The 13,334-nt window shown below is 58.0% G+C and overlaps 1 protein-coding gene across 7 annotated transcripts in view; it reads right to left on the bottom strand.

The window, feature by feature from the left end:
- The window catches only part of ZNF414 (zinc finger protein 414), a 23,088-nt gene extending 9,754 nt beyond the window's left edge, over nucleotides 1–13,334 (bottom strand). For 5 of the 7 annotated variants that reach the window (XR_012642622.1, XM_074978037.1, XM_074978040.1 and 2 more), the window contains exons 1-6: nucleotides 13,241–13,332; nucleotides 5,141–5,276; nucleotides 3,354–3,464; nucleotides 2,246–2,353; nucleotides 1,250–1,355; nucleotides 17–543 (exon numbers count right to left, since the gene is read on the bottom strand). Coding sequence is in view for 6 of the 7 variants with exons in the window: in XM_074978037.1 (XP_074834138.1) it covers nucleotides 17–543; nucleotides 1,250–1,355; nucleotides 2,246–2,353; nucleotides 3,354–3,464; nucleotides 5,141–5,276; nucleotides 13,241–13,243 (991 nt within the window). In the remaining variant the exon portion in view is untranslated. Of the gene's footprint in view, nucleotides 1–16; nucleotides 544–1,249; nucleotides 1,356–2,245; nucleotides 2,354–3,353; nucleotides 3,465–5,140; nucleotides 5,277–13,240 lie in introns of all 7 variants that reach the window. The other 2 variants (XM_074978039.1, XM_074978038.1) reach the window with 2 other exon arrangements.

Here is a 13,334-nt window from a genome sequence, read left to right as displayed (position 1 = left end):
GGGCCCATGTTCTCACCTTGACTTTTCTTCCACACGGCGTTGGAAACAGGGAGGCCTTGGCCAGGCAGGTAGGGCCTGAGGCGCTGCTGGACAGAAGCCTGAGGTAAGCTGTAGGGAGAGGGGGGCATGTAGGACAGGAAAGGCCCTGGCCCGGAGGAGTGAGGCTGGCCTGAGAGCCGGGTCAAGGCTGATGGCCCAAAGAGTGAGGGCTCCAGCAGAGGGAACGGGTGGGATGCAGACTCCAGGGAGCCGTGGAGCCCCGGGATGCTCGTGGGGAGGGAGCTCGGGGCTGCAGGGGAGGCAGTGTCCAGGCTGGGGAGGATGGCTTCCTTCTTGGTGTGCTGGCTGGCACTGAGGGGTTTGGGCAGCCCCTCCCGCGGCTGCACTGGGGGGTCCTTGTCCAGGCTGGAGGCAGCAGGCAGGATGGGCTTCTTGGCTCTCTGCGCCGGGGCTGGGGCCGGGCTGCTGGCGCTGTCGGAGCAGACGTGCAGGTGCTTGAAGAGGGAGCGGTGTGTCTGGAAGCGCAGCAAGCAGTTCTCACACCTGGGGTGACAGAACAGGGTGAGTCCGCAGCAGCCCCACAGAAGGGGGAGCCCCCATCCCACACGCACACGCTGGTGCAGGGGTGAGAGCTGAGCTCTCCTGCACACAGGAGCAGCCATCCCCGGCATGTAGCCCAAGTAGAGATTTGGGTCTAAGCTGCCAGACCCCTCGGGGGCCCAGCCGGGGCTGCGCACACATGCTGGGAGCCATGGGTGGGTGCCGGTGGCCAGCACTCACTCAGCAGCACGTGCGGTTCAGCCTGGCGGCCGCAGACCACACACCAGCATTCCTCACTTTTTTTCCCCACCCCTGTGCGGAATGGACGTTGTGATGTGCCCCGAGGCCTTGTGGACGTGCACCACCGACAGAAACCCTCGCTGCTGGCTGCGGGAGCTCTGCCAGTCCACAGAGCAGCACCGGCATCTCTCCTGGGCAGCCGCGCCAGTGCTCCGCTTCCAGGGAACACTGCCCCAGATCCTGCCCCTCCTGGGTTGCAGGCCTGTGCCAAGGAGGGAGAAGGATTGGGGTGTTGCCATGTACGGGGAGACTGGCATGGAGCCAAGGAAAATGGATCTTCTAGAAGGCAAAGCCCACTACGAAGCCCGGAGAACAGCCCCTCAGGTGCGGTGCCCGGCCTGGCCTGGCCTGGCCAGGGCGGGCGGGGGCTCAGGACGAGCGGTGAGCAGAGTGGGTGGATGGGACTTACTTGAAGTAGCGGTTGGGCTTGTAGTGCACCTTCATGTGAGCCATGAGGTCCTGCATGCTGGGAAAGGTCTCTGCGCAGCTCGACGTGGGGCAGTGGAACGTCTTACCTGGCAGAAGGGGCAGAGGGCTCAGTCAGACCAGGCTCACTCACAGGCAGGGCCCGGAGACACAGTGGTCCCAGCTTAGACTGAGGGGTATCAAGAACCAGTGACGCTGTGGTCAGGCTCATGTCTGCAAACCCACCTCAAACACCTCCTCACCACTCACTCTGCAGGGGGGCTGGGCACTGGCTATCCAGCCCCCGCGCCCCCAGGTCACCGGGCATGTTACCGGCACAGCTGATGGGCAGTAAGGGGCTAAGATGATGTGGGTGTCAGGTGGGAGAGAACCTGGTGGGGGCTGGGGGAGGGTTTGTGAATTAGCTTCTCCTCTGATGGCTCCCAAGCCAGAGCATGTGCCCAACACAAGAACAGGTCAGTGAGGAACACCCAGAGCCAGGGGGTGAAGCATTCAGCCTCAGGGAGCATTTGCCTGGGTGAGCGCCGGCCGGTTCACGCAGTCTACCAGAGGCGGGTGTGTGTTTTGCAGCTTGGAGTTCCCATTCCCACTTACTGCAAGACAAAGTCCCACCCAGGCTTTCTGAGACGGCCCAGCACTTGCCACTGTTCATGGCTGAATCGACTGGGAACTCCGCTCCCTGGAGCATGCAGCAGGCCAAGGCCGCACACACCTGGCAGGTGCACCTGCGAGTCTGCACTCTAGGCCAGGTGCCAGCAGGTAGCAATGCCACGTCACTCCCAGGGACACTCCCAGCCGCAGCACACTCTCCCCCAGGCCGTTCTGCAGCAGCACCTGGGCTGGACTCTCATGGGCTCAGCTGACAACAGCAAACGGACGCTGCACAGGTGGGAAGGGCTAACGAGGCCTCCTCGTTTCAGGCATCCACCTCCCAGCAGCAATGTCCTCTCCCCAGGCTGACATACACCCCAGGCCTTACCCTCCAGGGACTGCGTGGGGCGGTAGTGGACTCTCAGGTGGTCCATCAGCTCCTGCATGCTGTGGAAAGCCAGCTTGCAGCCGTGGCTGGAGCACTGGTAGTGCCTGCCTGGAAGGGAACAGCCACCGGCGTCATTGTTTCCCAGGCCCAGCCGCTCCCACCTTCCTGCCCTCCCGTCCCCTGGGGTGAGAACCGGCAGCTTGCTGCTGCAGAGCTCAGGGAGGGAACCTGGTGGTGGGGAAGTCGGTGAATTAGCTCCTCCTCGGATGTCAAGGGGCAGCCCTGCTCTGGTTACCAAGCAGCCAAATGCACAGCACAGGAGCAGGCTGGTAACAAGCCGAGCGTTCGGGGCAGGGAGCTGCTGCTGGGGAACACTTGCGGTCACCACGCAAGAGGCCAGGGCATGCTGCCTACGAGAGCTGGAGCCAGAGGCCCTGCAGTACAGCAACGCAGAGGGTGATGATCCCCCCGCCCCTGGGAGATCCCAGGACTCGTTCTGGCCGGGGCACTCTGCCAGGTGAGCGACAGTCCTGAGCCCCGTGGTGAGTTTTGCACTGTCCCTGTTGAGACCTGACAAACTTGTCTCATAGAGGCTGCAGAGCAGTCTGATGGTGAAGTTTCCAGTCCCTACCAGCCGGCGCTCCGCTTGGGCCAGAGACCCGGGGCAAAGGGTACAAAGTCTGTGGCCTCCCTTAGAAACATCCCTTCCTGCCCCTCTCCTTGTGTGTCCATTTCCTCCTCCATGTCTCTGCAGCTGCTGCCTAGCCCCTCCCCCCAGCCCTGGATGGCTGGTTTCCCAGTCAGCCCCTCCTGCAGTGCCCTGGGGCATCTCACTGGGGCAGTTCTCAGGGTGAGCAGGAGCAGGAGGGACACACGATGGGAGTCCAGCCTGAACCTGAACGTGGGATGCCCAGCACCTCCCCCTTCTCCGGGGGCAACAAACAAGCCTGAATCCCAGGTTCACATCTAAGGGATGCGTTTGCATCTCCCTCCCGCCCCAAGAACGCACGCAGCATTGCGCTCCCGCACATACCAGGAGCTGAGCCCCCTGCTGGGACCCACTTACCCCCGCCGGCAGCCATGCCTGCACAGCCCAGCCCGAGCTCACCTGCCAGGGGTCTGTGCTTCGAGAGCCGCAGGTCCTGCGCTTGAGCTGTGCCGCCTCCGCTTCCTGTGGGGTGCGCCTGGCTGCCCGACAGAGCGGGCTCGCTGGAGCCTGCTGGAGAGAGCGGGGCTTACAACAGGAGCGTGGCCACGGGGGAGGAGCATTGCCGAGTGGAGAGCAAGCGACTGCCTGTCTGCGCCTGGGAGGCGGGAGTGTTTCAGCTGCGGTGGACGGGCAGGGCTGGATTTCAAGCCAGGTCTGGGCAGGCTGCAGGGGCCACCAACGAGCACTTGGATTTCAAGTTTAATCTGGGCTATGGCCCAGCCCGTGCCAGCAGACTCAGGCTCGGGGGCAGCATTCCCGGTACACTGAGCGCTTGGGCAACTGCCCAGGAAACATCCAGGCGCCGTCAGCTGATTAGCACAGTGCCCACAGCCACCCCCAGCCGGCAGCAGATGACTATGGGTCGGGCACTTCCGCACTTGTCTTGGTGCACATAGAATTATTCCGCCCGTGGGTGGAAAACCTTAGCAGGCCCCTTGCTCAGGGCTGGGTGGTCAGAGCTGTTTACGTGGAGCGTGCATGTGCGGCCCCAGGCTGGAGCGTGAGATCTAGGGCCCTGCAAGGCAGGAGGGGCCCAGAATGGAGTCGCATCTCCACAGCAATTCAACAGCCCCTCAGCCCAGGTCAGCCGGCACAGACCAGCCACTGGCGTCTAACTGTAGTGCCCTGCCCTGCCGAGCTCCTATTCTGGAGTTGGTCTCGCCCTCGGCTTCCTGCCACAAGCTCCCAGCCTGAAGGCCACACCCTTAGTGCCTTGGGAGGGAGTGCTGGCCAGGCTCCACCAGGGCCTCTGGGGGCAGGAATTAGCTCTGCCTCTATTTCCCAGCGGCTCCCAGGCCCCAGATCTTTACCTAACCCTGTGCGGGACACCCAGAAGCAGGCCTCGAGGCCGGCAGCGCTGAGGCTCTGTTGTTAGCCCTGGAGCCGACACAGGCAGAGCTGTTCTGGCGTGCCCACGGCACCTGCGGCCCAGGGACGAGTCCTGTGCAGCACAGTCCATCTGCAGTCTGTAAGTCCAAACTGTCAGCAACCCACAGGCTCTCCCTGGCCCCAAGCCAAGCTGAGACACGGGACCTTCACCCCACAAGGGCTCCGCCATAGGTCGTAATTCCAAGAGATAAGCTCCCACCCTGGAGCCTGAGCCATCGTCACCTGGCCCCGTGTCCAGCCCTTAAAGGACTGAGGAGAGTTTCAGACATGGGGATGGGCGTGGAAGGGAGATTTTGCCTGGAGCTCGTTTAGTTCCAGCCTCTATAGGACGTTCTGTCTGCACACAGCAGGAGGCAGCGTTCCTTCCGGCTCTGCCCAGCCATGCGCAGAACACATCTGGTCACATGCGGGTTGCACCACACGCTGCCAGCTGGGGGGGCCTTGGGCGGCACCTGCATCTCTCCCGGGGGGCTGCCCAAGTGCTCAGCATACAGGGAACACTGGAAAGAGGCCACTGCCTGCCTCCACCTTTTGGCCATTCTTGAGGAGAGGGGAGTTCTGCACATGGCCCCGCAGCTCACAGTCAACACAAGGCTTCAGCTTTGCTGTTCCTGGCTGTGGGGCTTTCCAGGACCAGAGGCCAAGACTCTGCAGCCTGCCCACTGCTCCTCCCTCTTCCTTCCCAGTCTGCCCACACCTCTTCCCTCCCTCCTTGGCCTCTCGTGCCAGCTGCTTGCAACCTGCATCCAGCCGCCTGGTCTCCTGCGGCCACACCTGCTCTTCTCAAAGGTATTTACCGCCCAAGGAGAAGGGAGGCAGTGCCGTGTCTTTTTCAGTCTTCAGGCCTTTGCTCTTGCTGGGGCCAGGCGAGGCGGGTGCCATGGCTGAGGTGGCTATGCCAGGCGCTGGCGAGGGGCTCTTCTCCTGGTGCTGCTGAACCAGACACAAGGGGACAAAGTTGGCCGTGCACCGAGAGCTCTGGCAGCTGTGCCAGGCCAATGCCTCCCCTCCCCGCCTGCCGGACAAGAGGGGCTCCCGCAGGGCTGGGGGGCAGGGCCAGGCCCGAGAGAAGGTTCGATAGGCGGAGAGGGTGAAAGGACCAGGGCCGACGAATGTTGCTTCGCACCCCCACCACACCTGGCCTCTGGAAGGTCTGCCTGGCCCATTGGAGCTGGGAACCCTCCCTGTCCTCTGCCCCCACAGGAAGCAGGGCCTCCTGTGCCCCCGCAGCCAGGGGCTCCTGAGAACGTTAGCTCCCCCTTCTCCCATAAGCAGGGCACAGGGAGAGCAGCTGGGACTCCAGTGGCTGATTTCCCCCCCAGCTGCCAGGGCACTGGGTGCACAGTGCCTGGGGCCAGAGAGCATCAGGCTCCGCTAGAGAGAAGAAAGGAACAGGCCAGCCTTCCAGCAGGGCTGGGGGGCTCGGCTCGCCGGGAAGGTTTTAGTTGGGGTGGGGGGAAGCGTGTGGTAGGGAGTCGTCCCGGCCCACTAGCATTCCACTCCCCACACCCGCAGGAGAGAGGAGCCAGTGTCACCGGAAGGGGGCAGCAGCTGGGCAGGCGCACGCACAGAAGGGGGAGCCACTGGCGGGGCAGGAGTTGCGGCTCGTTGGGCAGGCTCTGACAGGTACAGCCCAGGGCGAGTGGAGGCTGGGTCCTGGCCGGTGCAGGCTCAGCATGGTGTAAACCCTGCCGCACGCCGCCCACAGAGGAGCCTGCTGGGTCTGCGCATTTGCTGTCACTGGTGTCTGTGGGGAAGCCTCTGCAGGGCGTGACTTTTAAAGCAACAAAAGGGAGGCCAACCCCCACCCCCCCAATGGAGACCTAGCAGGACAAAGCATCCCTCTGCGGACATTCAAGCGACCTTCCAAATGCAGAGAAAAAGTAAAATGCTGCACAGCAGCCAAGTTTCTGTGCACATCAGGCATTCAGCCCAGCCAGATCAGCAGGCAGTCCCCAAGGTTGGTTTGTCTGTTGTGTATCCATGGGTGTCAGGGGCTGGATTACCTTTAGCCTACGGGACTGAGCCAAAGACCAATCATCACCTCCCACTAAAAGCAATCTAGAAGTGGACAGAGAATTTCACCGAGAGCTCATGAAGAGTGCAACACCAAATCATCGGAGCACACGTCCACATTTAATTCTGCCCCCACCCCCACGTACGCGCCCTAGGGTAAAGTCCTCAAGGGCACTCAGGAGTTCTGATCTAAACCCCACTGAAAGTCAACTATGCTAGGCAGCGGACTGACCAGCGAGTGACAGGCCTTGTCCCCCCCAAGAGTTTACATTTCACAAGACAAGACATAAGAGGCAGGTGGAGTAAATCAGGGCAGGAGGGAAGGACAACACATCGGTTTCTTCAAGAACTGTAACCATGTCACTCTTGGGCTAGTGTGAACCAGATGCACTGAAATCAGCTGTGCTAGGCTGATCCCCTACAGGCTAGCAAGATGTCAGTTGCAGACTGCTACATTTGGGGACAGCATGTGACGTCTACAAGACTTATCATGATGCACAAACGTAAGGGAGCAGAGTTAAGGTTGTACGCTCAAGTTAGCGCAATACTAAAGTTGAGCGGCTAAACTGGGAGGCCCAAAAGCACCACTTGCTTTTGGAGCACAAGTCCCACTGGGTGCCAAGAGTATTTGTGCTCCCCTCCCTCCTGCAAGGTGCACCTGCAACAGTGAGATGAGGCCTCCTTTATTGGCCACTGGTTCCAAAGCCTGATCAGGAGAAGTGATGTCTTTCCATCAACTTCACTGGACTCCAAGTGGTCCTGGCAGTGCCCTTCACACCCGTGAAAAGACTGGAGCTGATTGGGACCTGGAATTCCTGTTCTGTGGGAACTTCATATATTTGGGGATTTTTTCTTCCCAACCGGGAACAAAAAAACCCAAAGTTTCAGAATTTCTTACAAAAGTAATTTTTTTTTTTTAATTCAGGACCATAAAAATAATTAATTTTCACAGCATCAAAGTGTTTCTTTAGTACTGTTTGATTCATTCTGACTTGAATTAAAATCTAAATTTGTATATCTATTACATATTTGAGAAAGTCTGTCTGCCTGTCTGTTCGAGATCTCCTTCTGAACACCAAGGCCGTGTCTACACTGAGGAAAAACTTCGAAATGGCCGTACGAATGGCCAAATCAGAGAATACTAATGAAGCACTGAAATGAATATTCAGCGCCTCATTAGCATGCTGCCAGCCACAGCACTTTGAAAGTACCACATTTCGCTCACGTGTGGCTCGTCTACACTGGGGTCCTTTTTGAAAGGACCCTGCAAACATCAAAATCTCCTTATTCCTATCAGCCGAATATTCATTTTGGTGCCTCATTAGCACTCTTTGATTTGGCCATTAGCATGGCCATTTTGAAGTTTTTCCTAAGCATAGACGGAGCCTAAGAGCTAGGACCACCAAATTTGGCACACAGCTTCCTCTTTTCACAACTTAAAGCAAGGTCAGGGTTTGGTTGTGATATTCCTGGAATGGGCCTGCCTCTCATAAAATCACATGAGAAGGACAGAATTATGTGTCTTGTTGCTGTGGGTGCAAGGCCACACACAGAACCCCTCATCTCCACCCTGGAGCAATGATTTAAATGTATATTTTCATCTTCTAAAAAATAAATAGGCCTGAGCGATGCTGGGTAAATGCTCTGTACTAAAGGTACGTAACACTGACCAATGTGTGACACAAAAGCCCACACAACAAGCAACACTGGCAAAATGAAAAGTTTTGCCTCTTTCCTGGGGGGGGGTGGAAATCTTAACAAGCTGCCACAAGCCATTCTGGATTGCAAAGCAAAACGGGGCCACAGAAACCCACCCGTCCGCTGTAGTGTGAACCTCTGGGAGGCCAGGCACAAACAGGACAGCCCCCCAGCACAGCTGGCTCAGCACAAGCCACTGCCTTTGGCAGGGTGCTGGAGGAGAGGTTTGTGGCCATCCTGCTGTCACTCAAACCCAACCCTGTGGGGAGGGGACCCCGAGGTGAGGAGTCAGAAGCAAGTGCCAAGAAGTTTCTTAGGTCTGTGCTGCTGTCTGGATTGGAGGCCTATTTGCACAGGGTCCCCCAGGAGGGGCCAGTGAGCCTCAACTGTCCTCTTTGTGAGGCAGGGGCACTGGTGATGCTCTCCATGCGCCCTGGGGCCTTGTGTGCCACCAACCAGACAGGGATGAGTAGAACTCTGAACCAGGTTTCTCCCCTGGGAGCTGCACCACTCCTTGCTGTGGGGTTCCATCTCAGGCAGGGTGACCCGAGGTTCTTCCCACTGGGCACCGCTTCAGCGCACCCCCAAAGGGATACAGCATTCTGAGAGCCAGAGACAGGCAAGAGTGCAAATTTTAGGCCTACTCCCCCACGGTTTGCCCCCGTTTCAGATCTCCACATCTGGTGCAGACCACAGATTCCTTAAGTCCAAGGTTCCAGGGCTCGGCTCTGCTCTGCTCTGCTCTTTGTTGCAGCCATTCCCGCAGTGCAAAGCAAGGGCCGCACGCCATCAGATCAGAAGGGGAGTGTTTCACGTCCCCGGTGCAGAACAGGACCATCCCCAGGGAATCAGGGCCTTAACGCTTTGGTCGATTTTTGTCTTCCAAACCTGAACTCTTCCCGTATGTCTGCAGAGCAGTGCAGGTGGGACGCAGCTCAGGTAGACATTGCTTAGAAGAGCAATGTAGACGTGGCAACACAGGCGTCAGCATGGGCTGTAATGCATGCTGGGAGCCAGAGTACCCGCTCGCATTGCTAGCCTGCCTGCTCTGCTGCAGTGTTGCTGTAATGTCCAACGATGTGAGGGCAGGTACCCAGGCTGCAATCAAGTCTCAGACTGCAGTGTGGACGTGCTGTTAGATTCAGGATTCTTGTCCTGCCGCTCACTCAGGCGTCACTTTCCACAAGGATTCCACTGGGCTTTGCAAGTCACCATTTCCTCAACAGACTCTCCCTAGTGAACTCGCTCACTAGACTAGTATCTGGCACACACGCAAACAGCCAACACATGGTCCCTCACAAAATGCAAGCACACCTGGTTGGGGGAGGTACTGGCCCAGCACACAGCCCTCACTAGGAGAGAAGTCACCATGGCCATCTCTGCTAACAGCCATGGCTCAGCTCCCCGGGGCCACCAAGAGGGCTCATTCAGACCAGCTAACACCAAAGACATTCACAAGCCCACAGCAGCAGGATAAGTGAGACAAATAATCTTATTTGAGAATGTATACCAGGCTCTGCAGCCAGAGGTTTAACACAGGTCCTGACATACACACTGTGCCACCCAGAGATAGAGACAAAGGACTTGGACTAAGGGACTGGTGAGCTCTAGCTACAAACCTAATAAAAGAGAAGGGGACTAGAGACACAGAAAATAAAGGCTATGACAGCAGAATGGCTTTTTTCAGTAATGGTTCTGCTGAGCTTTCAACCCTCAGCTCTGGCTGTTGCTCACTCAGTGTTTCCTGCTCAATCTGGAAAGCACAAAGTTGTCACAGTTAAGCTTTGTCCTTTCTTTCTCGTGGTATACAAGCAGTGCAAGGATCACAAGGTTAATTGTGTGTATGGTACATAAAGACAGCTGTGTGAAAGAACACCAGGACTGCGCTTAAACAGCACAAAAGTGAGAGAATTCAGATTTCTCTTCCTAACTTTCCTTGGCTCCCCACTCTCAGGCCTCCCACGCCCCTGTGGTTTGTATGATTGTAATGGAGCCAGACAACAACATTTCTTTTTTCCCCTTATTTACCATGTTAATATTTCAGCCTGAAATGTAGCTTGCTTGCTTTCTGCAGTGAGCTGAGAACACACAGCTGCTTTGAATCCCCTCTGCACCCAGCAGCGATCACACCGGGGTGTTCATTTCAAGAGCTATTCACTGGAATAACTGCAGTCCTGCTGATGGATTAGTGCGCGTCCCCTGCTCTTGATTATTCACAGAGATGGCTGCATGTCAGGAGCCCGAAATTTATGATGCTTTCACCATTTCTGTGTCAGCTTTTCAAGCCCCGAGATAAGTGACCGGCCCTAAGAAACCTTTTTAATAGTCCAAAAGAGGCTGATTCTTTCAAGTCCTGTTGCATAGCTCCCTTCAGCCACGTCTGAACTACAGCAGCTCAGTGTCCGACAGAGACGGAAAGGGTTTTCCCATGGAGGTAGTTAACCCAGCTCTCTGAGGGGCAGCAGCTAGACCAGGCATGTCAAACTCACAGCCTACTGATGGACATACTAGCAAAAACTGGTAGCTTTCAGGGCTACCAAAGAAAATGTACTTCTATCAGAAAGACATCATTATTTATTTTGGAGACTACGTTTTAGGGATATTTTATAATATTTTTCAGATCTTGTTTTAATATAATACAATAATTTTAATTGAGAATTTAATATGAATGTTACTGTTTTGTAATTTTATTAACACTTCATAAAATCTGATAAGTAAAATGGTTGTTTGCTCATATATAGTAATTTTTAATTTAAATATAAATTTAAGGTGCTGAAGGAAAAAGCCCTGGAAGAGGTGGGGGTAGAGTAAGGGAAACAGTATCAGTAAGAGAATGAAACTGGCGGAATCTGTGGGTGAAATAGAGTTGGTAGGGACATGGGGCAAACACACCGATGGTCTGGAGACACAGTTGTCCAGGTGGAGGGGTTGGAGAGGCTGAGGGGAAGATAAGAGAGAAAACATTGTAGAATGGGGGGCAAGGAGATGGAGCTGGTGGTGGTGGGAGGCAGAGGATAAAGTGTGGAGGCAGGTCTGAACTAGACAGTGAAATGAGAGAAGAGAAGAGAAGAGAAGTGTGGACAAGTGGGTAGCGGGGCTGGGGAAAGCAGAAGGGAGAAGGGCTGGTAGGACATGCAGTGAGTTTCTGGTGAGGTGGGTGATGATAGGGGGCAGTGGTGGATTAGCCACTGAGACAACCTGCTATGAACAGGGTTCCCAGCCAGTTTGGACCCCCATAAAAATAGGTGGCCCCATGCTCAACCTGCTCTGCTTGTCTGGCACTCCTGCTATATGGTGGGGCATGCCCCACGCCCTGACCTCATCTGCCTGGCAGATGCCATGCGGGGGGGGGGGGGGGGGGGGGAAGTGCTCTGGCCCAGGGCTCTGTGACCTGGCAATCCACCTCTCATAGGGGGTGGGTGGCAACCAGGCTGGGAAGGTAGAGAATGGAGGCATGAGGGTGGTAGTGAGGGGCACGGTGGGACAGGGGCCCTGCTTTACCAAAGAGGCTGTCCCAGAGGCAGCTGGCCGTGCCCCAGGCTGATGTTGAGCAGGAAGAGGTGGGGGGTGCAGGCACCAGAAACAGGTGTACAGCACCAGCAGCTTGTGGCACAAGCCCAGGAGACCAATGGAGGTGGCGACAAGCAGTGCCAGGAGCTTGTAGGTGCTGGGCCTGCAGAGAGGCAGGTCCCTGCACTGCTCCTGCTCTCCCTGGCCAGGCACCAGGCTGGGGCCACTGCTGCTGCCATTCCCAGCAGCGGCTCCTGACTGGCTCCTCCGCCCACTGCTGCGTGCACCACTGGGAGTGAGGGGAGAAGGAGCTGGCAGCCCTTGGCCGGTCACACGCGACCCCTATACAGGCTGGCAGGGGGAGGTCAGCCAGGCTCCCCTACCACATGCCCGGGGCAGGCGTACGAGCCACACTTACATCCTGCACCGACAGGCAGTCCTAGCCACAAACACATTCGATCAAGCCACACGTTTGACAGGCTTGAGCTACACCGACAGAATTCGTTCAGGGGTCTCGAGGCATCTACCCTCGGGCGCAGGGCCACCGACTTAGCAGTGCTTGGGGCACAAAATGTTCCATGGCCCCGAGCGATCTGCACGACAGAACTTTGCTGATCTAATCGTTACGCGCAGACTTATTTGGAACCTTTCATCGTTCCGCCCTCCCAGCTCACACGGCTGGCCACGTAATGGCGTCCAATAATCAAGGCATCAGGAAACAGAACAGATGAGATGATCAACCACCCCTTGCAACACTAAGCTCTCCTTCTCCCCCTGCCTGGCAGCGAGCTGCCGTCCCTCCCCATGCGCTGTCCTGCTGACAGATCTGCAGGCGAAGCCTCCTTTCAGGCAGGGCCCCCCCGAAGGCGTTTCAGGAGGCAGGATCCTCCCATGCACCTGTACCTCTGACAGCACTTGCACGTCAGGGGGAGAATTTTTTTATGCACACAAAGGTTCAGACCCCCATTTGTCCTACAAACAGGCCCAGACAGGCCCGACACCCATTGCCAACCCCGTGCAAGCAATGCACGGGCTCCAGCCCCGTTCAGGCTGTGCTATGCTGCGCCCTCTGAACAGCTGTGGCATCCCAGGGCACCCGCAAGCAAGGCCAGCGCAGGCAGCCCTGGGACAAGGAGGCAGGTAACATGTGCCGTCAATGGAAACCGGGGAGAAGCTGGGGGGCGCAGTGGGTTCCGCTCCAGGCCCACGTGACAGCTGGGGGGTATGTGGGGGAGGGGACAGTGGACCGGGCAGTGCCAATGAACTCCCATTAGCCGCCTTTGCTCCCGACCCCTTAAGGCGGGTGGCTGCCCCGCCCCCCACGCCCGCTGGCAGCTTCCCTTCCCCGCCGGGCGCAGGCGCCCCTAGGCCGCGCGGGGGGGCGATCCGGGCCCGATCCGCTCCCGCCGCCAGGCCGAGGCAAGCGGGGGCGGGGGCGGGGGCGGGGCGGGACGGGACGGGACAGCCCAGCCCCGCCCCCTCCCCGCGGAGCAGCCGACGCTGCTCCCTCCAAGGGCCCGGCCCGGCCCGGCCCGGCCCCTCCCCTCAGCCCGACCTGCCGCTCTCCGGGGGCGAGCCCCGCCCGGCCGCTGAGTTGCGCGTCTGCCCCGGCCCGGAGCGGGGCCCTGTGGGGGGCGCCCCGCCGAGGGAGGGGCCGGGCCCGGCCCACCTACCATGTCTGCGGCGGGGGGTCCCAGCGCTCCGGGGCAGCGGCAGAGCGGCTACATTGTAGCCATTTTCTGCTCCGCAGCTGTCGCGAGACCGAGG

Source organism: Carettochelys insculpta, chromosome 27 (genome assembly GCF_033958435.1).
Source record: "Carettochelys insculpta isolate YL-2023 chromosome 27, ASM3395843v1, whole genome shotgun sequence".
Classification (NCBI taxonomy): Eukaryota; Metazoa; Chordata; order Testudines; family Carettochelyidae; genus Carettochelys; species Carettochelys insculpta.
The sequence above is the reverse complement of the archived record's forward strand: the minus strand, read 5'-3'. Positions and strand labels throughout refer to the sequence as shown.